This window comes from Hydra viridissima, unplaced genomic scaffold, assembly GCF_058129835.1.
Source record: "Hydra viridissima isolate aposymbiotic clone 2 unplaced genomic scaffold, HvirCarnegie_v1 scaffold_4, whole genome shotgun sequence".
In the NCBI taxonomy this organism is placed as follows: Eukaryota; Metazoa; Cnidaria; class Hydrozoa; order Anthoathecata; family Hydridae; genus Hydra; species Hydra viridissima.
This window is the reverse complement of record NW_028324303.1, coordinates 7537569-7562957: the sequence shown is the minus strand read 5'-3', so window position 1 is coordinate 7562957 and position 25389 is coordinate 7537569. Positions and strand designations below refer to the sequence as shown.

At 30.1% G+C, this 25389-nt stretch overlaps 2 protein-coding genes and 1 long non-coding RNA gene across 20 annotated transcripts in view; 2 read left to right on the top strand and 1 right to left on the bottom strand.

Moving 5' to 3' along the window:
- Positions 1-8871: 8871 nt before the first annotated feature.
- On the bottom strand, positions 8872-10150 carry LOC149889639 (uncharacterized). Of its 3 annotated transcripts, XR_016451982.1 has the most exons (5): positions 9954-10150; positions 9809-9842; positions 9660-9683; positions 9473-9543; positions 8872-9107 (listed from the first exon to the last, which is right to left on the bottom strand). It is a non-coding gene; the product is annotated as an uncharacterized LOC149889639 (long non-coding RNA). The 3 variants fall into 3 exon arrangements; XR_016451981.1 differs by lacking the exon at positions 9809-9842 and having other exon boundaries at positions 9954-10141; XR_016451983.1 differs by lacking the exons at positions 8872-9107; positions 9809-9842 and adding an exon at positions 9151-9399 and having other exon boundaries at positions 9954-10149.
- A 6734-nt stretch (positions 10151-16884) lies between these two features.
- Positions 16885-25389, top strand: part of LOC145183456 (MAP/microtubule affinity-regulating kinase 3-like) — a 62670-nt gene continuing 54165 nt past the window's right edge. For 15 of the 16 annotated variants that reach the window (XR_016451646.1, XM_090084656.1, XM_090084654.1 and 12 more), the window contains exons 1-2: positions 16886-17212; positions 17304-17459. Coding sequence is in view for 15 of the 16 variants with exons in the window: in XM_090084656.1 (XP_089940782.1) it covers positions 17123-17212; positions 17304-17459 (246 nt within the window). In the remaining variant the exon portion in view is untranslated. Of the gene's footprint in view, positions 17213-17303; positions 17460-25389 lie in introns of all 16 variants that reach the window. The other variant, XM_090084651.1, reaches the window with a different exon arrangement.
- Positions 19192-21995, top strand: LOC149889638 (uncharacterized). The gene is made up of 2 exons (XM_090084660.1): positions 19192-20215; positions 20300-21995. Exons 1-2 carry the CDS (start codon positions 20206-20208, stop codon positions 20986-20988), a joined length of 699 nt encoding a protein of 232 aa, XP_089940786.1. The 5' UTR covers positions 19192-20205; the 3' UTR covers positions 20989-21995.

Sequence of the window (25389 nt, the reverse complement as noted above, 5' to 3'; positions counted from 1 at the left end):
AAAAATGAGCAAATATGTTAGTGTTAAATTAAATGTGTCTCAGGGACAGATTGAAAAAATAAAAAAATCAATGATAGCAGGTAAACCTGTGAGCATTCGTATTTCAAAAGATGATTTTAACGGAAACGACGTTTTACTTGTAACACAAAATCAACATCGAAAACTTTTGGACGCTCTCCATCGAGGAGTTGGAGTCACCATTAAAATGAGCAAAACCCAATTGGAACATAACGCAAATGTGAAAGGAGGATTTATTGGAGCTCTTCTACCTTTATTGGGTATGTTGGGTAGTACACTTGCAACAAGAGTAGTTCCAGCTCTTGCTACCGGATTGTTAGCAGGTGTAGGATCTTCTGCAGGTTCTGCTATGGTTGATAAAATTGCAGGAAGAGGTATCGTTTATTTGAAAAAGAATGGAAATGGAATGAAAATGGGAACGCACAGAGGAAACGGATTATTTTTAACACCCTGGCCTAAAGGAGGATCATTCAAAGACGGAGTTTACATTAAAAGCGGAAGAGGATATGAATCTATCGGCGCTGGTTTGCTTCTCGGACCAAACTCTCCATTCTCAAGCATCCCTTTTTTAAATTTAATTTTGTAAAATATACAGTGAAAAAAACTTTTTTAAAATGACTTAAATAAATTTTTTCTTGTTATAAAAATGAGTATTACAGAACAAGAAGAATTTGAGGAATTCCTTTACAGCGAACTACAGGAAATAAACATTTTTGACTCAGAATTACACAGAATGGCCATACAATTCCACGATTATAATCACAAAAAAAGAATTGATGAAAATTATATTAATAAAATTAAAAAATTAAATACCTTACCCATTCATACCAATACTAAACTCTTACTACGACATGGATTTGAAGAACAACGACAAAAACAACATGCACAAAGAATTAGAGAAACGCGAAGAGAAAAATATAAACATCTTTTTCCATACTTGAACTACTACAAAGAATAAATTAAGTCATTCACAACCTTTTTTTCATAATGTCATCTCATTATGAAAATGCACAAAAATGGAAATACGCAAAAAATCCTGCGCAAAGAAAAAAAAAATCTGCGCAAAAATGTCAATGAGCTTGCGCAAAAATGCCAATGAGTCTGCGCAAAAATGTCAATGAGCCAGAACCCGCTTTTTATAGTAGTCCGGGATCCCGGGAAAATCTTCATCAGAGAAAATATAAATAACTAAATACACTTTTCTATTTTTCAATTTATTTTTTGTAACTGTTTACAACTTTAAAGTGACTTTTGAGAAAAACCAGTGCATCGAGATGAATGTCGATCAATCTAGTTCTATAGTTGGTAAAAAAAAATTCAGTTGAACTAAACACCCTTTCAGCCTCTACACTGGAAGGACGAATAGTTAAAAGCCCATTATAAAGCATATCTTAGTTATGCGATCTTTTATTAGTAGCTTCAAACAGATTGAATTCTTGACGCATAATTGATTTATTGCACTTGACTTCAAAAACATCTTTTTTTTTTACAAATTTTTCTAATCTGGCAGCCATAGATTCAGATAACTGATTTATATCAATAATACTATTGTTAAGTTTTCTATCGCTATCTTTTTCTTTTGCTATATTTTCAATTATGGGAAAAAGTCGACCAGCTATTTCAATTGCTAAATTTATCATAACTGCTTTAGATGGCATGCTAAATAAGTCATCATCCATATCACTTTTTGAAGATTGTGGATTATCTAAAAATTTTAGTAAACCAACAAGATCTTTTTTTCTTCTTTGACATATTCTTTCAATTAAAGCATTTTTAAGATCTTTTGCTAGGTAGCAATCTTGAACATCAAGTTCTTTAACCATAAATTTTAATGTGTCATCAGCTGTTAATAAAGTTGCTTCCCTTCTGCAAATCATTTCAGAACCTAAGACAATAAGTTCCAGACTTTTTGCTAAATTTTCAATTACTGTAAGTTCATCATCAGACAACATTAGGTTTTCTAAACTGAAATCCACGAGAGATTTAAAAACTGCTTTTTTAACTTTAATAAATCTTTGAATCATGGTCAACATTGAATTCCAACGAGTTTTTGAATCCAAAATTAGCACTAGCTCTTGTCCAAATTCATTTTTAGAATAACGCTTTAAAGAATCCATTTTTAAAGGAGATCTTTTAAAAGTTACAACTATTTTTCTAACTTTAACAAGAACTTTATGAAGCTCAGGAACAAGATCAGGAACTTGGTCACTAATTTCATTTTGCTGATCCTCCTCCTCATCATAATCATCATCATCATCAAAGACATCATCTTCAATATCTTTGTCATTAGTACTTTGATTATTATTTTTACCTTTTTTTTTATATATTACATCAACAACGGCTAAATGTATTGCGTGCGCAAAATAAAGTTGATATTCAGAAGGCGAAGTATATCCTAATTTTTCCATAACAAAAGCACCATCAGTTGTTATGCAAACTACATCATTTGTAAGACTTACATTAAACATGTTTAATTTTTTGATGAGTAGTTCTAGGCAATCATTTGAATTGTGCAATCCTAACATTCACTCTAATCCAAGATTAATAAAGCCTTCATTAAAGTGAAGATTTATATTCATAAATCTTCTGCCATGTTTTGAATATTCATCCAAATCTATACTAAACTTGCATTTTTTTTCTTTTATTTCGAGTATCTTTTTTTTATTTTCTTCGACTATTTCCAAATAATATATATATATAAGATTCATGACATCTGTTTTCGATTTAGGAAGAGTGAAGCCTTTATCATGAAGCAACTCACGAACTTGATCCGATTCAGTTATTGCATTAACAGAAAAACCATCAATCGCAGCAAAACGAGCCAATCGTTCTCCCAATGAAACTTTTTTTGTCATGGAATCAATTGTTAATTGAACACAACGTTTTTAGTTGATGGTTCTTCTTCTTTATTTAAAATAATATTATGGATTTTTTCTAGATGCCTCTTCAATCCAACAGTGGAACCACCTTTGCATAGTAATATTTTTGGACAATGTTTGCATTGTGCCTCGTCTGCTTTTTTAAGATCAAAATAACTCCAAACCTTCGAAGTTTTAAGATTTAAGGGCATTTTTTTAAAAATTCCCAATGCGCTGCGATAAATTTCAATATGTAAACAATATAAATAAGCAATATTTCTTATGGTCCGGAAAACAAAAAATTCTGACTTTGGTGGGAAAGTTAAAAAATGTGTGTACAAAAATCCCGGGATCCCGAAAAAAATTTCCCAGGATTCCGGGAAATTTGAATAAATTTTTTCCCGGGAATTTCCCGGGAACAAATTCCCGGGAAGAATCACTAATTATGAGCTTAGAAACACCAGATACTTCTCCTCCATCAAAGAAACCTCTCTTTAAAAATTTCAAAGACTCAGGAGTGAAGCGTCAACTTTTGTTGGCCATTGCAGAAAATGTCTCTGAAAACTATGACAATGTCAAACAAATCCTGGATAAACTGTTTAGAGAGAATGTCTTTTGTGTTGTCATGCGACATGAAGCTTGCTAACATAATTTGTGGCTTGCAATCTCATTCTAGTGCACACCCTTGCACCTGGTGAGACATTGAGTCAAAGAATCTTCATCACAGTGGTGAGCTTCGAACATTTGGCTCCATTCGTTCTGATTTTGAAGGCTTCCAAGCAGCCGGTGCCCAAACAAAAAAGGCAAGGGACTTTCAAAATGTTGTTCACCAGCCAATAATAAGATTTTCTGATGATACTCTTGTCCTAGATTTTATTCCTCCTATGGAACTTCACCTTCTTATTGGTGCTGTGAACCACCTCTTTAAGAACCTCTGTCAGGTTTGGCAAAATGCAGATGAGTGGCCAAAGATGATCAACATTCAACAACAACCTTTTCATGGAGGACAATTTGCTGGCAATGAGTGTAGAAAGCTTTTGAGAAATGTTGACTCACTTCAACAACTTGCAGAGAAGCATGCTTGCTTTTTGGCATTTCCATTTATTGAAACCCTCAGCAAATTTGATGCTGTTGTTCATGCCTGCTTTGGGAATACACTCCAACAGAACTACTGTGAGCTTATTGAAGAGTTTAAAGCTTCCTATCTCAACCTTCCAAACACAAGTGTTACCCCCAAAGCACATGCTGTTTTCTTCCATGTGACAAAGTTTATTGATCGCCACAACCACTCTCTGGGCATCTTTTCTGAGCAAGCCACAGAGTCACTTCACCACAACTTCAGTCTTCATTGGCAACGTTTCAAGAGGCCAGCCATCCATCGGGATTATCCCAGGAATCTTCGAAACTGTTTCATCGAGTATAACAGTAAACATTTATTTTGATTTCTATTTGTGGAAGAGACATTTACAGTTATTAATTACATATGCTATGTAAGAGTTTAATAAAGGCTTGCTTCTTAATCAATTGAGTAGAATAATTTTGTATAAGTATCTAGAATCATTAATGTTTTTCACAGCTTGAATTTCAAAGCTGAAAGTAGAAAACTGTTTGTCTTTCAAGAATAGTTTGTATGTATTTTTTTTGGTTTTGCTTTGTTTAGAGTTGCAAACACATTATATGTTGAAGAAATTTATATGTTATAATAGAGAACAAGATTTTTTTAAAGAAATAATTTTTTTGTAAAATTTTTATTCTGAGCAATAAAATTAAAAACTTTAAACTGATTTTTCTTTCTCGGACAATGATGAAAGATTTCAAAACCAACTCTAGTGTTATTCTACACATGTGTACTCTCAAACCTCCAAAGAGTTTTCTCGGGACAAGAGGTTCGAATTAAAAGTCATTTCGTGACACTGTGACTCATAGCATTCACGGCGCTACTCGACTTTCTCCCCACCCTCACCCACCTCACCCTCACCCACCCCCTTTTTTTTATGATTGATTATGATAGAGAATTTTATGCTGATTCAGAAAAATATAAAAACATGGACCTGAAAATTAACAGAAAGTGCTCTAATTCGAAGTCAAAGTTGTAAAAAATCCCACTAAAAACCCTAATATTCGCCATTTTGAGAATAAAAAGTTTATGATCTTTTAGCTTACAAAAGCAATACATTCGTAGCATGGTTTTTACATTAAAAAAGTCGTTTAACTATGTTTATCTTGCACAATTTTTTGTGGCTATGAAAATAGCCGTTTTTTGATTTATTAGAGAATAAACTGTAATGCAAGTAATGTACTTTCGTAATAAATTTTAAAAAAGAATTCAACAGTTTTTTTTTCCTAAAAGAAGAACTCTTGAAATTTAGTTCATAATTGTTTTATCACATGTAAAATTTATAAAATGTAACCCTCAAACCGTTTTCTTAATAAAAAAACCAGCATACAATACAATAATAGTTATTTACCAATTTGTCTACATTCTAACATTCTACGTTCAAACTTTATTTGAAATCTTCCATTAATTTCATTTCGTTATAACACTTTCGTTATAATACTTAAAAATAATAATATTTAGGTTAATTGAAACCAGGTCTGCTTATTGCGCAATGCAACAGTAATTAATTTTCGTTAAAACTGAAAGCGTTTTGAAAAAGATTTTTAAAAAATGGCGAATATTAGGGTTTTTAGTGGGATTTTTGACATCGAATTAGAGCACTTTCCGTTAATTTTCAGGTCCATGTTTTTTATTTTTCTGAATCAGCATAAAATTCTCTATCATAATCAATCATAAAAAAAAAAAAGGGGGGGGGGGGGGGGAGAAAGTCGAGTCGCGCCAGCATTCACTAACCAAATTAGTGGCACGTAATCTGTATTGTTTTCTTAATCGAATGCGACAATTGCATACAACATCTTACTCAGTAACACAGTACAGAAATTACACAGTAAGTTACTCTGCTACAAAATGTAAATGAAAATAGAAAAAATCCATACTCCGCAATCTCTTTTATATAAGAATAAAATATTACTAAATTGCACTTTTGGTTTTACAGAAAAACGTTCAATGGTCTTCAAAAACCATTCATGATTCTAAGAATATATGCCACAAGGAAGTAAGGCAATAATGAAAACCCTCACGTCAACTTTATAATATTATATGCATTTCCTTGTGGCGTTACTTTTCATAAACGTAAATATTAATGAATTCTTTAAAGTATTTATTGTTCAAATTGCATGTAAATCTTTGTAAAATTTTCAACTTTTTACTAAAGAAAGAAAAAGAGAAAAATTTATATATAAAAAATAAAAATAGTTATAACAACTTTTTATATAGAGTTTCATAAAAAACATAAAACGAGAAAATGATTATAACTTAAATTTATACGTTATATTGTAAAAACTTTTTTGCACAAGGTAAGTTACAAATGGCGTTAATTGTCTGATTGCATAGATTTTTCCGCATATTATTTTCACCAGATGGGTCCCTAATGGGAAACCCGTAAAAATCCCAGTTTTCTTAGCCCTTATAATCACCACATGCGACCCATATTACTATTTTTGCTTAATTTTTCAATCGTACGGGACCCATCTGGAAACCAGAACACAAACCCTTCTAAATCTCGTTCCCTTAAGCTCAGTTAAAAACCATACGGTACCCGTCTGTCAATGTTGGCTGGGAAGCTTTCTGAAGATGTGTCACAAAAATAACTTTAAAAGTGCAATTAAGATACACATAAGTACTTTAACTAATTAAATTTACAAACATACTGAGAATGCATTTTTAAAGTTAAGACTTTTCTTTTTTAAATAATAAAAATTTTTTCGGGATCCCGGGAATGGTATCAAAATTTCCTGCTACAATGGCAATAGAAAAAAATTTCTGGAATTTACAACCCCTAGCTTAGAGAGGATAGATTTCAGATTGGTGGTGATGTACTAGTTATAAACAATTTATTAAATAATTGAATAATTTGTTAAAAAATTATCAAATAATTGACAAGGAGTTCTTGTCAATGATTTCACACAAAAAAATTTCACCTGACGTCTTGCAACATTATAACTATATATTGACCGTTATAAACTTTTATAAGATGTGCACGGTAGCAGATAATGCCAAAAAAAGTTTACAACTATTGTTACTTTATATTTCACTGCAAATACTACTTAATAGACTCTAAAAAAAAATCCGTTGTATACAACGAATTGGGTAACAGATCAATCCGTGGCTATTACACCAACGGCTTTTCCGTTAAGTTAACGGATTAAAGTTTTAACGGATTGAAGTCCGTTGATATTTTTCCGATAAAACAATCCTTTTAAATAGGGGAAAGGTGCCTATGATGGCATAGCGCCTATGATGGCATACTGGTCATATTTCCAAAAATATTGGTTTTGGTGCATAAGTGATTAGACCAACATGTGTATATTAGTAATTCATTACTTTTGGTAAAAATTCGTCCCTATGTCATAAATAATGCTTTTGTAATCAACGAACCTAAATTTTCGCATGTGGTGTTGTAGTTTTAATGCCCTCATATATTTAGGATTACGATTTTATTAGACATCATACAGAAGTGAAACTTTCATGCATTTCATCTGCAGGCTTTGTACATTTATTAGAATACTTGTTTTAATGCTACGTGTAGAATAAGGTAGACACAGCTTGTTTTAATAAATATGGTGACTCTTTCCTATGATGGCATACCGAGATGTTGCCAACATAGGAAAGTCTGCAAAATGAATTGAAAAAAATGCCTGAAATAAATTTTTATGCTCATAAAAAGGTGATCAGGCTAAGAACAAAGATGAAATACAAGAGTTTCAGAAACCAACACATTTGGAAATCTTCCCCATCAGAAGCTTCCATATAGATTGGATCTTCTGTTTCAACGAAAGGATAAGATCTGTTATACAAAAGTTGTGTCCGGTGCCTTTAGCAATCCTTAAAATCGAATTGAAAAGGGCACGAAAACGTGGAAAAACTGGACCTCTGAATACCACACCGGATATCCAAGAATAAAAAAGGTAAAAGAAAAAGATAACAAAGAAAAGGAAAAATTTGTTAGAAAAACAAAAAGAAAGACGACTGTTGAAGAAAAGTACTACAGTAAGGAGATTAAAGGAAGAAATAGTAAAATGAATTTCAAATATGATTTGAAATTCATTTTACTATTTCAAATATCAACATTTTTGTATTGTTATGAACTTTATACGCTGTCTTACTCTAAAGAACCATGGATTTGTTGTCAAAAATACAGACCTTGTTGTCATTTTTTATGTGCATAAATAGAAGTAGAAAAAAATTTATATGTGAACTATGCTTATAGACCTAATATTTATTATTAACTTTGTTTTTTTGATAAGTTGTGTTTCGATTAATAAAAAACAAAAAAAATTCTTGTTTGTCTATTTTATTTAAAGTGTGTCATCATAGGAGCAGTTAGTTGCCTATGATGGCATACTTGTATTTTTTTTTTTAATGATATAAACTTATAAAAAAGCAAAATAGTAAAAATTCTGAGGTTCATTATTATTCTGCATGCTAAAGGGAATACACCCATGTCAAAAATTATTTTTTAAGTTTTCAGGCAATGACTCAGAGAAACGGTAAAGTTAAGTATGCCATCATAGGCACCTTTCCCCTAAAGCAGTTATTACGTCAGTGCATCAAATTATCCGCTGTTTTTATTCAGTTAAAATAACGTTATTGTAGGGAATAATCAGTTAAAATCACTCCATTATAATTAAAGATGAATTAAGCCACATAGTATTGGAATTTGATAATAAAATAATCCTTACATTTTTTAATATATGGATTATTTTATTATGATATTCTTAATACACATTGGTTCTTACCATTATAAATGTAATAATTACCACTCATCTAATACAAGCAGTACTAATTATACAAACTACCATGGTTGGGAGAAATATAGTACTCAATTTGTTAACAAGCTTCAAAAACTCTTTAACTGGACATTGAAAACTAATCAAATATTTGTAATAATGTAATTCAGTACACAAACTTTTAATTACAATCAAAATAGTCTTTAAATATATTTTTAATAGTCATTATATTTGAGGTTATAAAACATCTGTATAAAACACACACACATATACACAATAGATGTTTAAACTAAACCAATTGTTAACAAATTAGGTTTTAGGTTTTAACTCTGCTGTTCTTAGTACATGTTTCACGCTTCAATTCCAGCAACGTGTTGTCAATTCCTAAAGGTAAATATAACATAAAATACAATAAAGAAAATATGGAACCTAAATTATATAAATAGTATGAAATGAAAATAAAATTTTACAAAGTACGATTAAGAAATATTGCTATTGTTTATTCCTGATTTATAAATTGATAATAGAAATTTTTTTATTTTATTTATTTCTGATACCATTTTCTAAAGATAAAGTTCAATGCAACAACTAAATAATATCTTTAATAAAAATGTGTAACAAAAGATAATCTTATCTGATAACTGAAAGGTTCTATAATTTCCACATACTTCAAAACCTGTCAGGAACAAAATAAAAAAAGGTCTCCAACTTAAATAACAATAAATTAAAACAAAAATAAATAAGCTTACCAAAAAAGATGCAAATAGCAATATCAGAATTTCAATTTGATACGACATCCCTCGTGTCTAAGTAGTAAATTCTAAACGAGTATAAACAAGGCATACATAAACTAAGTTGTACCTAACCTAAATAAATATCCCCATCAAAAGAAATGCAAATCAAAATCTAATTCTTAATTTTACAACTTAAACTTACAGCGTGATATTGCATACCATGTATCTAAAATAGTAAATTATAAGGATATAAACAAGCCATATAAAGATAATTGTGTAACTAACCAATTAGTTTATACTAAAACTGTGTAACTACAAAAAAGCTGGCAAATTAAACTTATTGAAATAAACCTTTTATCTACGATGTAAATGTGATTTAAAGATCCTGTAAACAAAAAATATTGTTAACAACTCATTTTTTACAATATTTGTCTGATCTAACTGACAAATTTATTTTTAAAAAAATACAATAAAAAGGAACAGATAACTGTAATACTTGAACATGATTAAACCATTGTAAGCTGATGTCCATGTAAGTCCTTAACTTGCTTAAACTACATATTAAAGCTAAAAACATATAAGATAATAATACAAATATTAAAAATTATCACACATCTATATATATTTTTATAGTTAAATGATTATAGAAAAAACAATTCAAAACTTTATTATTTTTTAGGTTTTACTTCAATATGCTGACAAATAAAACTCTAACAAACAAGATTTAAAAAATAATTTATCAAAAGAATATCTTTTTATTTTTTTAAATTAATATATATATATATATATACATATATATATATATATATATATATATATATATATATATATATATATATATATATATATATATATATATATATATATATATATATATATATATATAAACACACACACACACACACACACACACACATCAGGAATTATTGTTGAATGCTGGGTTTCATAATGTTTTCTTAACTTTATGAAACTTATGAAAACTCTATTGCGTTTATCAAAAGTGCATTTGACTTCTGAACCTCTCGAAGTCAACCCATGTAAACTTCGAAAATGAGAAAAAAGGATATGTTATGATGAAAAATATAATCTACAGAGGAAGCACTTCATAATTTCTTTCGGAAACCATTTAAAAAAAAATTTTTTTTTTTTAACGGATTTTATTATTTATTCCGTTGAATTAAAGGAATTTCGAAGACTACGTAATTTTTTAACTTTATTCCGTTAATTTTGTTGTTTTAGGAAACGAATTACTTCGTTAATTTAACCAAGGACGCATTAATAGATGGACGTTCAACGCATTGTTTCATAAAAAAGATATGCGTGTTACGCTTTGTTTAGATAACAAAAGCGAAACAATAGGTGATAGTTGCGAAACCGGGGAGTATTTTAATTTTTTTTGACGTCGGAAAAAGATGGTCTCGACTAGCCAATAAAAATATTTTTAAAAGTATTTTACTGAGCATCGATACATAAAATGAGTATGACAGAAAACTTTGCTATTAATCAAGATTATTCTTTTTTGCTTGAAAATATTGATAACCAAATTGAATTAGTTGTGGATGATTTTATTGAGATAGATCTTGAAGAGTTGGCGGAATTGTTATCAGAGGATTTTGAATTGGAGCTCATACCACCAGCAATTCCTACAGAGAAGCTGATTGCAGAAGAAACCAAAATGCTGAAAAAAACAGAAAAACGCTTAATAACTAAATTTACCTGTCTGAAATGTTACAATAAATATCTTAGAGAATCGAATTTTAAAAAGCATGAAAAGAAATGTTACATTGCCACTAAAGGTGTGCTTATACTCACATGTTGTGGAGCTTAACGCCTAAACGGGTGCTAATTTATATTTGCAAATACTCCCAGATTATGAAAATATTGTAATAACTCTTAATTTTGATTTTAGAAATTATTCAAAACTGTAAATTGTTGTAATGTACTATTGAACTTCCATATAGAAGAATGCAAGTTGTCTTTATTACATTTTTTACATATACTGGTGTAAGAAAATGTACACAGTTAAAAAATGGCTAGTTAAAGGTAATAGATGATTGACATTTCTCTTTAACCTGGGTTCCATTACAGCCAAGTTAGTAAGGTAGATGGTGCTAAAATCACAACAGACTTCTAAACATATTAATGAACGACCTTTATGTCTAATAACTTTAAAGTTTTCAACTGTATTACCTTCTCTCGTTTCAATTATTCCAACATCCTCATTTGATGTGCTTCGGAAATTTTTAAAATCAGAAAATTTATTTTTGATTAGAAAAAAAGATAGTGGAAGTCAATATTACATTTACAGATGTTTATGCATGAAATGTTGGAGAATATGATATTAGCAGATTGGAGATTTAGTTGATCTGGAAGAGATTTGTTAATGTTAATGGATAATGGCACTTCACGATTTAAAACAATTAGTCTGCACATGCCATTTGATTGGCGATAACTATTGATTTTAACTATTACAAAATAATTTTTCTTATTTTCATTGTAACAGTCAAAACCATGTTTTGATGCAAATGCTTTTAACTGTTGATGAATACTTATCGCATGTACTTTTTTATTTCTTCCAACTCTTGTGAGTGTGTTACATACATAACAGGTTTTTGTGTGTTCAGAAAAAGTGAAGAATTTATCATTCCTCTCAACTTCAAAGCCTTTTTTTGATTTTAAATCTAACCTGTATAAAACCATATAACATGATTTGCATAAATATTCAGGATGAACTTTTTGATAGTCTGAGGTTGTATCCAGCTTGTAAAAGCTAAGAATTGCTTGTTTATAGATAACAACAGGTTTTATTTGATAGTGACTATCCTGCTTTATTATGCAGCCACACTTTCTACATAAATGTTTTAAATATTCCTCATGAAGACTCGTTATTTATCCTGTAATGAGATAATAAATATGAATATAAGATTACTTCTTTTGATATAATATTTATAGAAGGTTAAAAATAAGGCTATACATCACTTGTAGAAGGCTCAAGAATATGCAACTAAAAGTATGGTCTTATCATTTTTATTATTTCTGTTGTTACTATTAGTAACAACAGTAATAATTAAAAAAATAAGATCATTATAACTTAAATTAGCTCTACATGACAGTTTAAAAATGCTTAAACAAAAATGCTCATTAAAAATACATACTTTATATATCTTTCCAACTCCTGAAACGAACAGTATTTTATGAACTTTAAGATGCTTTTAGTTATAATACCTTTAGACAAAATGCAGTTTAGGTATCGAAAGTAAGAAATTTTTTAACTAGGTCGTTCACAAAAAAAAAATAATCACAAATTCAAGAGAAAAAAAAAAGCGAGGCAAAAAAGTTCGACATTTCCGACAAAAATAAGAAATACTCTCTGATTTGAACCTTAAAGTGGGAAGCATAATCTGAGAGTGGGGTGAAAAGAGCATTAAAAATATCTTTTTCGACCTTTAAACTATATCATAGCAGCTTCAATTTAATAAGGAAAATTTGTTTCACTTTACTCTATCCATTCTAGTAAACCAAACATAGCCTTTTTGCAAAAGCCTAGTTTTAGAAGTCAAAGTTTAAACACAGCTAAATTTTTATTAAGCAAAGTTCATAGCTCAAATCAACCTTTTTCTGATTTGTGAACTATTCTTGATTAATTTTTTTGTCTTTTATAACCATAAGCTTCAGTAAATGCATAATTATAATGGGTTTACTGAGGAAGGTTTTTTGACGGAAATTTGACGAGTAGAAGTCGGAGTATCTGTATCATGAATTAAGAAAATTGACGGTAACACGCATAGTTTTTGGCTAATTGGCGGCACCTTTGATATATAACAATGCGTTGAACGTCCATCTATTAATACGTCCTTGATTTAACGGAGACACGCAATCCGTTACTTTTTCTAACGGATTGTTTTTAGAGTGTACAATAGAAAAAAATGAAATTCTGTTGCTTGAAATTCAGAAAGTTCTCTAAAGCTTGAAACCTTGATGGTATATTTTTTTATATGATATAAAAACCCTGATGATGTATTTTCTGATTTCAAGAAGCTCAGAAAATATTTTGTTTAGTATAACTGACCATAAGGCGTTTATATGCTGCTTCATAAGTTTTTCACAATTCTAGGACAAATCAAACGGATATAATCAAGCACAAATTCAGTCATAATTGGGATACCATGTTCAGATAACGGTAATTGACCGCACTGACGTTTTTATTCAAATTTTTATCAGTCCGTATTAAAGAACAAGTACCAACTTAACGAACACTTTCCCTTTGCATTATTTCCACCTATCATGTCCATAATGACCCTTTATACATTTTAAAAACGCTTTAGCTCGTACATCACATATTTTCATAACCATCTCTAAAAAGGATTTTTTCTTCAAACACAAAGTCTTTAAGATAAACTTATAAATTTGAAGGTTCACCAAATCAGAGTTGATTAGATTAGCCAATTTTGGCTACCATGAATCTAGGTGCCACAAACACTTGTTATAAGAAAAAATTTTAAACCACTTAAATATAGAGAGGGTAGATATTTTAGATAGATTTACAAAAATTACCTCCTGCAACATTTTCTACTTTCAATTTCCTCATTGTCATTTTTTTTTTTATCTCCCACTTCATGAAGTTTTCATTACTAACTCAAATTCCAATGCCCCCAAAAAAATTTCGCACTAAAAATTAAAATAATACTTGAGCATTAAAATAAATATAAAGTAATGCGCACATTCAATGTTAAATGCAATGTAGCGCTGCGTTATAACTGATGTAAAGAAAGCGTGAGCCTTACACATCTAACTTTTCGTTAGGATTACTTTAATAGAAAAGCGTTAAACAAATTAAGCATAAACATTCGTCGCTATCGTCATCGCTGTCTACATTTTTCCTTATCAATGGACTGTTTTCTGTAACTGGTCTGTTTTCTAGAATTGGTCTATCTTCTGGCATTGGTCTGTCCGTAACAAATGATGACGCAAAATCCAAGTCTGTAAAACTTGTCTTGTATATGGATAAATACCGGTACACCTAAACCCAGCTTGAATATTAGTAGACGTGAATGCTATTGGTAAAGCCGTTTGAACAATAGATGGTATGTTATATATGGTCATGGTTTTACCTGGATAATTTCGCATCTAAGCATCACTGGTGGAGTAAACAGCTTTTATGAATTGGCCATATACAGAACGGTCCAAAGGCTTCAATTTGTGTGAGCAATGAGGTGGGAAAGATAAAACTACTATTCCATTTTCACTACAATAATCCAATGCCCGAATTGAAATATGTGACGAATGATTATCAAAAAGGAGGAGATTTTTTTCTGCCTTTTGATGACGATGTGTACTTTTGAAAGTGCTTCAAAAATATAAGGAACTCATCTTCCTGCATCCAGCCACTGCTGTTGCCAGCGCCAACAATTCCCACTGGACCATCTCTGACGAAACGATCCTGATATCTAATCCGAGGAAATACAAACATAGGGGGTATATGATTTCCTATAGCATTCACTGCACATACAACGGTAACCGGATTTCCACGTTCGGCAGAATTTAAGGCGCCGACCTGACGAGATCCTCTTTTCTTCACAATTTTACATGGTTTCTGTACCGTTGTGACACCGGTTTCATATACGTTGTATATGTCTTTTGGTTCGTTTTTGTGTTTGTCTAGAACCTTTTCGAAATTTTCAAAGAATAAATTCACATTTGCTTCATTGAAGCTTGTAGCTTTTGCTAAGCTAGTGGGTTGGGCGCATCTTATCGACAATTCCAGATGTCGTTTCATGAAACCGCTGAACCAATCTTCCCCTGCTCATTTGTTATTTTTCCATTATAACGGCATATTGAGCTCATATGCCAGTCTTCTTACTTCCCACGGCGAAAATCCGTAATATAATTCAGCTGCCTTCATTATATATTTCTTCATAGAAATTTCGTGGTCAGCAGTAAAAACATTTACAGGTTCGTTTGATGTGTTTATTTTTAATATATACCTTCGTAATAACGCATTGCACAAACCATGTTTTTGTGCAGCTTTTCTATTAGAAACTCCTTCTTTGACTACATCATTGTAGGCAGATTCGTACGAAGATTGGGATTGGCTACCCCTATCTGTTCTTTTTATGCGGTTTCGGGGCATCCTAAAGTAGAGAAAATCCATATTAGTTTATAACAATGAATTTGATATGTATTCAATAAGTTTTTTTTGACATTTTCTGTGCTCTTGTCAACATTTACTAAATATTATATAAAAAAAAGCTTAAAATACTTCGTTACCAGCAAGTAAAATACAGAGGTAAGAACCACTACGAACATAAAAAATATTTATTTTGTCAGTTCGAATGTAAATAAACCATAACAATTATTAAAAATGATATCCTGGGGTTGGTTGCATGGGTTCAATTGACCCCGGAATTTTGTGTCATTCATTGATAGAACCGCCCCAGTAGGTTCATTTTCGTTTGACATTATATATTTTTTATTTAATCGTTGTAAAGATAATCTAAATTCATACTAAATTACGTAAAAATAACAATATTTTGAAATTACCAAGACAGAATGTACTCACCTGACACAGAAATTATATTTTGCACAAATAAACACCATGCACAACGGAACACGCGAACGACTCGTGCGCCGGTGGCAAAAAAACTAAAGCAACAGTGGACATCGATTTTAGGTAAAAATCATCGAATATGGCGGCGTCCTATCTATAGTATGTACAGAGATATTCGCACTGATACAACCGACCCCTGTTACTTTCGACCCCGGTCTACCTTACACTTAAGATAAAAAACATTTTTCAACATTTAACATTTATGTATAGATTTTAAAATAGAAAATCTACCTTTATGTTTTCATTCTGTTTCTAACATTAAATCAGATCTCATTTTTTAAATAACACGAATCTTATTCTCTTAAACATTTCAGGGTACTTGATTTTGGAATACCTTTTGAAATACACAGGCTAATAACAAAAACACAAAAAAAGAAAGACATCTATGAAACAGTTCATTAACTGAAAATTACTTTAGATTTCAAAAATACAACTTTTCCGTTTAAAATTAATTAAGGAACGATAAGGAATTATTTATATTAAAATGTTTTATAAAAAAATACGTCTTCAAAATTAAAAATTAACTTTTAGGCGAAAAAAAAAAGCACCTATTTATGGTCAACATTTCATTGTATTTAACTTCTACTAATGTTCAACAAATGGAATGAAATAGGCAACGTTAAGGAATGAAGAAAATTTTTTTATATTATATACGTTTTTTCCTTAAGTTTTACATAAATATGAGCCTAAACAAATATTTATATTAATGATAACTATAAAAGCATAATTTTAATTGCTTTTTTTTGAAAAGATCCAGCGCATTTACAATCTGAAACGCAGTGCAAAGTAAGAGCATATTAAATTTTTGCTGAAATACAGAAGACTGGAAACTAAAAAAATGTTTGTTTGCTTTATATCAATGTTTAGGTCCATCGTTAAGATTTAAAAATTAGAAGGGTTTTCCGTGTTCTCCATATACACGCGTTTTCTATACAATTATATATACATATGTATATGCATATAGCGAATTATATATGTGGATAATGATTGTGATGCTTATTCACACTGCCTCCTAGAATTTGATTTAGGGGCGATCATACTTGCATTTCAAAATAAAGATGTCTTCTGTTAGGCAACCAGTATCTGTTGACAATACAGATAGTACAAGACACTCTTCTCATCATGGACATAGACCTAATGTAAAAAAGGTATACAAGTTATTAACGTCTAAAAAGTAGATCAATCAAAATGTTTATTTTTTATTTAAAAATGTTTTTTGAATTATTGTTTACCTTAAAGGTCGAGGATTCACATTCGAGTTCAAAATCTCGAACTAGATCTGCAACAAGTTCCACTGAAGATATTTATGTTGGAAAATATAAGCTTATTAAAACAATTGGTAAAGGAAACTTCGCGAAAGTAAAGTTAGCCAAGCATCTTCCTACCGGTCGTGAGGTAAACATATCTAAATATTCTCAAAATGGTTTTTTTTTATATGCAAATCCGCCATTTTTTTTAGAAAAATATTCCAGTAGTTGATCTTCAAATATCTCGTTTTAATGTCACGTGATTTTAAATTACATTATCTTATCTTCTTTTACGATAAACCACATGACCAAAAATATTATTAAGTGTTTTTCAAGCGCTGAAAACATAGGGGATCGTTAATTAACTTTTTAAAATTTTTTGCATTATTTTGAATTTTATGTTGGATTTCAGTAAAGTATATGGGTTGTTTCATTAAGTGGATTGCTTGTGATATTTGTTTTTTGATTAAAATTGCATTATAAAAGCAAACTTTATGCGTTTGAAATTCAAAATTATTTCATTGCATTAATCAGAAATATTGATAAATTAAAAAAATATGTCGAATAATAAGTAGAAGAATTTTACATAAGTCTTAAATTTAAAGTGAGTTTTAGGATAAAAAATAAAACAAAACAAATAAATTTATATTACAAAAATTACTTTAAGAAAAAGTAACTTTTTCAAAAAATTATGTATGAAGTAGATTTGGCAACTTCATAAGTTTTTATTTTACAATAAAAAGTTAGCAAGTAAAGGTTAGCAACATTTTATGTTTAAAAAGTGTTAAGCCTAAACCTCTTTTAAATATACTATAATTATATTCAAAATAAAATTGTTTATTATAGCTTTTATGGTTTTAACAGATTTGAAGTTTTTTCCTTTATTGGTATATAATTTTTACTATTATTGCTATTATTGCTATCAAAAACAAAGTGATTCATTTAAGTACTTTTAGTTTTAAAAATGGATCCAAAGAATAAATTATTAATATTATTATTTGTGTATGTTAGCGGAAGAATACAGCAAAAAACTTGGTTTGCAACAACTGGAAATTGTTTACTTCATTTCATATGATTTTTTAAGTTATTGTTAAAGTTAGCCATCTGCATTCCAATAATGTTTCAATTTTGTTCGTTCAATTGCAACTTTTAAAAAAATCTATCTTGAAGTTTAATTCATTCTAGTTTATTTAAGCTAGATTATAATTTTGATCAATTTTTTTATTACTATGATTTCTTAATCATGTGACACAATGTAATTGTATATTATTATTTTTTTTTTTTTGTAAATGATACTTGAGTATTATCAATAGAAATCTTACATTTAAATTTCACATAGAGATATGTATTAAAATCCTTTCATTTTATTAACAGCGTGGCCTGGAAAGTTATTTTCCTTGAATCAGAGACATAAATCTATAAACATTGAAAGTATTTATGCTTACTTGCTTAAAATTTTTTATGTTAATTGTTTTTTGGCATCAAAAGTTTAAATAAAAAAAGTATAAAACGTTTTATACAGCTATCTTAAAACTAAATTAAAGTTGTTTTAGTGCTTTAAGAGTGGTGTTAACTGTTGTGTGTTAATTTTAAGAGTGTTTTTTTAATATTTTGTGTAGTTGGGGTTTTAAAGACTATTATAGTCCTTTAGAGCTGTTATTTATTTGCTCCTTCATATCCAAGATTCTTGGAGAAGAATCTGAAAACAGCTGATTTTTTATAGGAGGATATTGGATGCATTTATTTTTTTAACAGCACTGTTGTATGAAGATAACACACTTTAAATTTAAATTATCATTTTTAACTGGGGTTTCTTAATTTCAATCAGAGGTTTATTTACTAAGCCCAGTTCACGGTATGAAAATTTTGGGGTGAATCATCAATGAAAACACCTGAAAAAGTTCTTTGGAGGGGTGATAGTATGGACCTTTGGGATACTATTGCAAGTGGTTTTAAAATCAATCATTATCCCCTGATAAAGAAATTTCAATTTTAATATTTTTATAGTAAAAATGCTCATATTATGATTTTTTTTCAAAGAGTTTTATGAAGTAAAATCATTTTTATAAGCTTATATTTATATTTTATTGTAAATATAGAATAAAAACATTCTTAAAAATTCCAACTCTAACAAAAGAATTGCTTTTTCTTCTACAAAACTAGAACCCACCACGTCTCTAATGTTGAACATCAGTTTTGTTTTGATTTCTTGTTAATCCACAAGATTTTTTAAGTTCATCATTTTTGTTCTAGTATTCAAACTAAAATTGATTAAATTTTTGTTAGAGGAACTAAAAAAATAAATTTAAAATGCCCAATTCTGCTAAAACTCATGCTGAGTGTCGAAACACAGTTAGCATTCTCTGCATGTCAAAATGTGATCAAAGTATAACACCTTTCTTGGTAAGCAGATTGGCAAAACACTCTCCAAAATCATTAGACTTTAATGATGATCATCTTCCAAATGGAATGTGCACAGATTGTTGTTTCATTCTACAAAAAAACTGATGAGGGAAAAACATTACAGTTATTTCCCAAATTGTATGATTTCAGTTCAATTGCTGTAAAGCTATTAACAAAAAATTCTCCTGCATTTGACTATTATTTGCCAAATTGGTAAGTCAAAGGGCAAAAATTCCTCTCCTTTGTCCAGCAGTACTACTCAAGAGAAATCATCTAAAGTTGAAAAAAGATGCACAAAATGCCTCACTGTGATTGGACCGGGTTTATCCCACAAGTGCATCCCTGGAACCAGAAGTACAAACCTGATTGTACTTGCAAAGCCAGATGCAAAAAGTGCAGAAATTTTTGCATCTTCTTTTTTGGGAACCCAGGATGCATATACGAATGGCACAGTGCGACTGAGCAAATCAAGTGGGGGACCTAAATTACCAATGAAACTTGGTAAGTGTTTTTTCACTGCTTTTTGTCCAATATATTGCTTTTCATTAGGTACATTTTATTCTATTAATCCGTTTTAAATTTCAGGCAAATCTACTTCAACACAGCTATTTAAGGACCCTCTTCCAACTGAAAGCCTTGTGACAGTTCAACTTAACACTGGTTTGTCCAACAACCAGATGAGACAACTTGCTTCGACTCTTAACTCTGCATGCCAACAAAAAGTCGTTGAGCCATATTTTGCTGGGAGAGTTGTTGAGCAAGGAATGTTGCTCAAAGATCACTTTTCTGTCACTGAAATTAAATGTTCTGACATTGACCACCTTAGAGATGTTGTTCATTTTAATGATATTGGCAGTCATCTTCAATTTATAGTATCAGCAAGATCTGTCTCCAAAGAACATCTAATTAAGATCGGACTTGATGGTGGAGGTGACTTTCTTAAGATGAGTCTGGGTATTATCAGTGTAGCCCAAGAACCAACCAGTCCCGTCTTGAAGACTCCTAAAGAAATGCTAGAAAACTATAAGAACACTAAAAACCTGTTGAAACTCATCAATTTTGGTGTTTTTTCCTTTGTCTTGTCTTGTGACATGAAAGTTGCTAACATTCTTTGTGGACTTCAGCCTCATGCTAGCAAACATCCTTGCTGTTGGTGTGATGCAGACTCATCAAACCTTGGAAAATGTGATGCACTGAGAACTTTTGGAAGCATTAGAAAGGCTCAGCAAGCTTTTGTTGCTGAAGGAAGTAATGTAAGGGTGCTAAATGCTTAGGAAATGTCATCAACATGCCCTTGCTCAATATCTCAGATGAAACACTCATTCTAAAAGCAATACCACCAATGGAACTTCACCTACTGATGGGTGTGGTCAACCATCTTTTCAAGAGTCTGAGCAAAGTTTGGCCAGAGGTCAAAGAATGGTCAGAGGTTTTAAACATTTCCCTCCAACCCTTTCATGGAGGACATTTTTATGGAAATTATTGTCAAAGGCTGTTCAAAAATATTGATATTCTTCAGCAAAAAGTTGAAGCAGCAGCTGTAAGTGCAGCATTTCCCTATGTTGAAGCATTCAGGCAATTTGTTAAGCTAATAACTGCATGTTTTGGAACCCATCTGGATGAAAATTTTCAAGAATACATTGAGAACCTCAACGCTGCATACCATGTTTTTCCAGTCTCAATCACTCCAGAGGTCCACACTGTGTTCTTTCACGTGGTCCAGTTCATCTCTCTGAGTCATCAAAGTCTTGGAATATACAGTGAGCAAGCCACTGAAGCTCCTCATGCAAACTTCAAGCCTCAATGGCAACGATTCAAAAGACATGCACTTTACCCAGGACATGAAATGGAATTATTTAACTGTTGTAGACTATAACAGTAAACATGTATAGAAGTCAAAATCAAAACATCTAAGATTGTAAAACGTGATTTTATTAGAATTCAGATGTTTTAGCTATATGATTAAATCCATTATGATATTAAGAGAAACAAATTGTGAAATTATACAGAAATTTGCTTTGTTGTTCTTGCTTTTTCAGTTGTTTTGTTAGAAATTACACATTTTTGAAAAAGAACAACAACTCAGAATTAGATGAATTAATAGTTTTTTAGTACTAAAAGATAATTTTGAAATTTTAAATGTTTTGAAAACTGAGTAATCAAGACTGAAAAACCTTTAGGTCTTCTGAAACTAAGTAATCTAGGGAATTATGTTTATTTTGGCCAGATTTTTAAATTTGGATATATTTCATTCATGGAGGGGAAGTTAGTTAAAATAAAAGATATATGAACACTAAAGAGTTTGCAATCTTTCTAATTTGTATCCATACTTGCCTTGTCCCTCCCCCTCCTACTCCTTTTTTTTTCTTGATTCTAATTCTGTATTAGAAGTAATTAATAAAGCAGGGCCTGAAATAATGTCCAATAAACAATCAAATATTATCCTATCACCAATCAAATGCAGCAGTTTTGGTGCAGTTTCTCTGAAAGTCAGCTTTGTTCAAACAAGTCTTATCTTCAGTTTAAGTTAATTATCTAAGTTAGTTAAATATTATGTGTAGTACAGCTATGCATAGTACACATTGCTTAGCTGCATCAAGCTAATTTTCTCAGAACTAATTTTTTGGCCATTAAAGATGAACATCTTGCTCTGCAAACAACTCTGGTATTTATTCCTAAATATCATTAAAAATTTAATACATTGTTGCACATAGATTTTAGTCTATGTGAATTAATGTATTAACTTGATCTAAGTTATCATTTTGATAATTAGACTAGATTGTAAATGTGGACTATTTTAATGTTCTCTTCTAACTCTGAGGAGATATTCCTGCATTTTGAATAAAGTATTTAGGACAAATCAGGATTTTCTGAAGAGAGTTCTTTATAGAATTACTTCTAAGTAAGTTTTTTTTATAGTTTTTCCTTTTTTTAAACCTTGCTTGCTATATCCACCTAAATAAATAGAATGTCACTTCATTTCTAAACACTATATACAAAATACTTTTTCAAACATATTGTCCTTCAGAAATGTTGAGTATTCTCTTTATTTAGGAATTTATATATATTTTTGTTTTATTGCCTAATATTTTGTTGTTAAAGTTATTCTTAAATTTAGTAACATGATATTTAATATATAATAAATAAATCAGTGTCACTAGAATTATGGCTTTATTCAAAACTACCATTTTCAACAGTGTCTAGTTCTGCTGCCAAAAATTTATACTGATTAAGTCTAGAAACAAAAGTTTTCATTTCTATTTTATGACTGAAATACAAAAAAAAAATGTATGTTAGAAGATCGAAAATTCAATTTATTGCTTAGACACATAATCTCTAAGGATGAAAATTTTATAATTGAATGGTTTAGCCTTGAGCTTTAATTACTACCTTGAAAAATCTGAAAACCTTTTAAGCCAAAACACAACAAATATATCATGCAGCTGTAAAAGTCTCATTCTGAGCTGTTTTTAATCAAAACTTCTGTAATGTCTTTCCGTACCAAGAAAGTACCAACATAATACAATTGAAGTAAAAAATAAAAAAAAAAGACAATTATACAGAGCAGCTTCAACTCAATTTGGTAAAGTTTTTGTTTAGATAAGAGTTAGAATATTTAGATTTACTTTAAAACTTCATACAAACTAATCATTGAATATGTAAGTATTTAATTTACTGGTTAATTTAATTTGATTAAGTAATGAATTTTAGGTTCATAAAATTTTTGTTTATAGATGGTTTTTTACAATTTGGGATCTATTAAGTATTTTATAATTTCAATGAAATCATTATTCTTACAAAATAGCACACTAATGATATAGATATCATACTGATGTTTTTATTTTTGCTACTATAAGATTAAATAGAAAATTATGTTTTTTGATGTGACTTTTTCTTAAAAATAGCTATAATTGTCATTTTCAATATACTTCACAACAACATTCAGAAATCCCAACTTTACAACTTCATTCATAACTATTTAAGTTTTTGATAACATATTCAGTTAATACTGATGCAAAGTTCAATATTTCATTTTTATGCATGGACTATTTTGGGTTATATCTAGGTCATGAAAACTTTGCTTTATTCAAAAATTAATATTTTTTAAGTTTCAGTTTGACCAAGTATTCATCCATGTAGTATTCATCTTCTGCAGTATTCATCTGTTGTTAAAGGGTATGTGTATATATCAGACTGATTCTGAAAATTTTTTTAATTAACTAGTATCAATTCTGTCCATTGCATTACATTTTTATTGCAAAATCACCTGCAGTAAACAAAATTTCCTCTGAAAATCATGACTGAGTACATTCCTAATATAACTTAATGTTATCTTGCTATTTTGTAACATAATAACATTTTATTCAAAAAAAATAATTTAAAAAGGAATTTTCAATATTCTGATTTTCATTAAATAGAAAATCAGAATATTGAAAATTCCTTTTGCTATATTAAATCTGAACAATAAACTATCTATATGAAGATAACTAACTACATGAAGAAATGACAGAATTTTAAAATGTCCGAAAACAAAAATGTTAAAATGGAAATTTATTTCCTTAGTGTGGTCAAATGTCAGATTAGCAATACCCTATATTAGTTACACTTGAAACATGGCCTTCTGTAATACAGCAGAGAAAATAGAATTAGCCTCACCTTTTTTTTTTGTTCTAATTTAACAAAAATCACAGTGAAACAATTATGAAATCTACTTTATTTTTTATTACTTCTACTACAACTAAAAAGTTTATAAATTGGCATGTTTAATTAATTACAAATGGAAAAAAAATTAAAAGTATTCAATTTGTGGAGAAAATTGAATTAGCCTCATTAACGTTATATACAAAAAAATAAAGAAAATATTTTGTTTTTACGCTCATTTAATATTTAGTATTGCTTCATGAACTTTTAACAACTTCAAGTATGCGGTTTGATATACTAGTCACAAGATTTTGGATAGTTTCTATTGATATTTTATTCCAAGCTTCTCTGATACGAGTTTTCAGCTCCAAGTTGCATTCAAATTGCTTACCATTTTCATAAACCTTTCTAGAAAGTATTCCCCATAGATTTTCAATTGGGTTAAGATCTGGACTACGTGCGGGCCATTCCATTACGTGAATATTTTTTTCTCTAAACCAAGCTCTTGTAAGCTTTGAATTATGGATAGTGGCATTATCTTGTTGGAAAGTGAATTTTTCACCCATCAATTCCTCACCATTTTCAAGTAAACTTATTTCTAATAAGTCAGTGTAGTCCTGTGAATTCATTTTTGTTGAAATCCATGCCAGTGGAAGTTTTTCAGCAAAGGAAAAAGCACCCCAAACCATAACATTTCCACCCCCAAAGTTACGACTCATCCGAGTTTCTTTCTCTCTTCGAAGATCGTGCTAGTAATATTGATAGCCATCAGGACCATCTAGATTGAACTTTTTTTCATCACTAAAGAGAACTTGATGCCACTCTTCTTGCCAAGACATGTGTTCTTTCGCAAATTGTAATCTAACTTTTTTATGACGAGCAGTAAGTTTTGATTTTGGTTTACGCTTTTTTCAAACTGTGTTTGGATCTTCATGTAAGATTTGTCTCACACGTTGAACAGATACAGGTAATTGTAAATCAGCACGAGTTTGAGATACAATCATGTGCTGAGCAGCAGCACTACATACAATAAC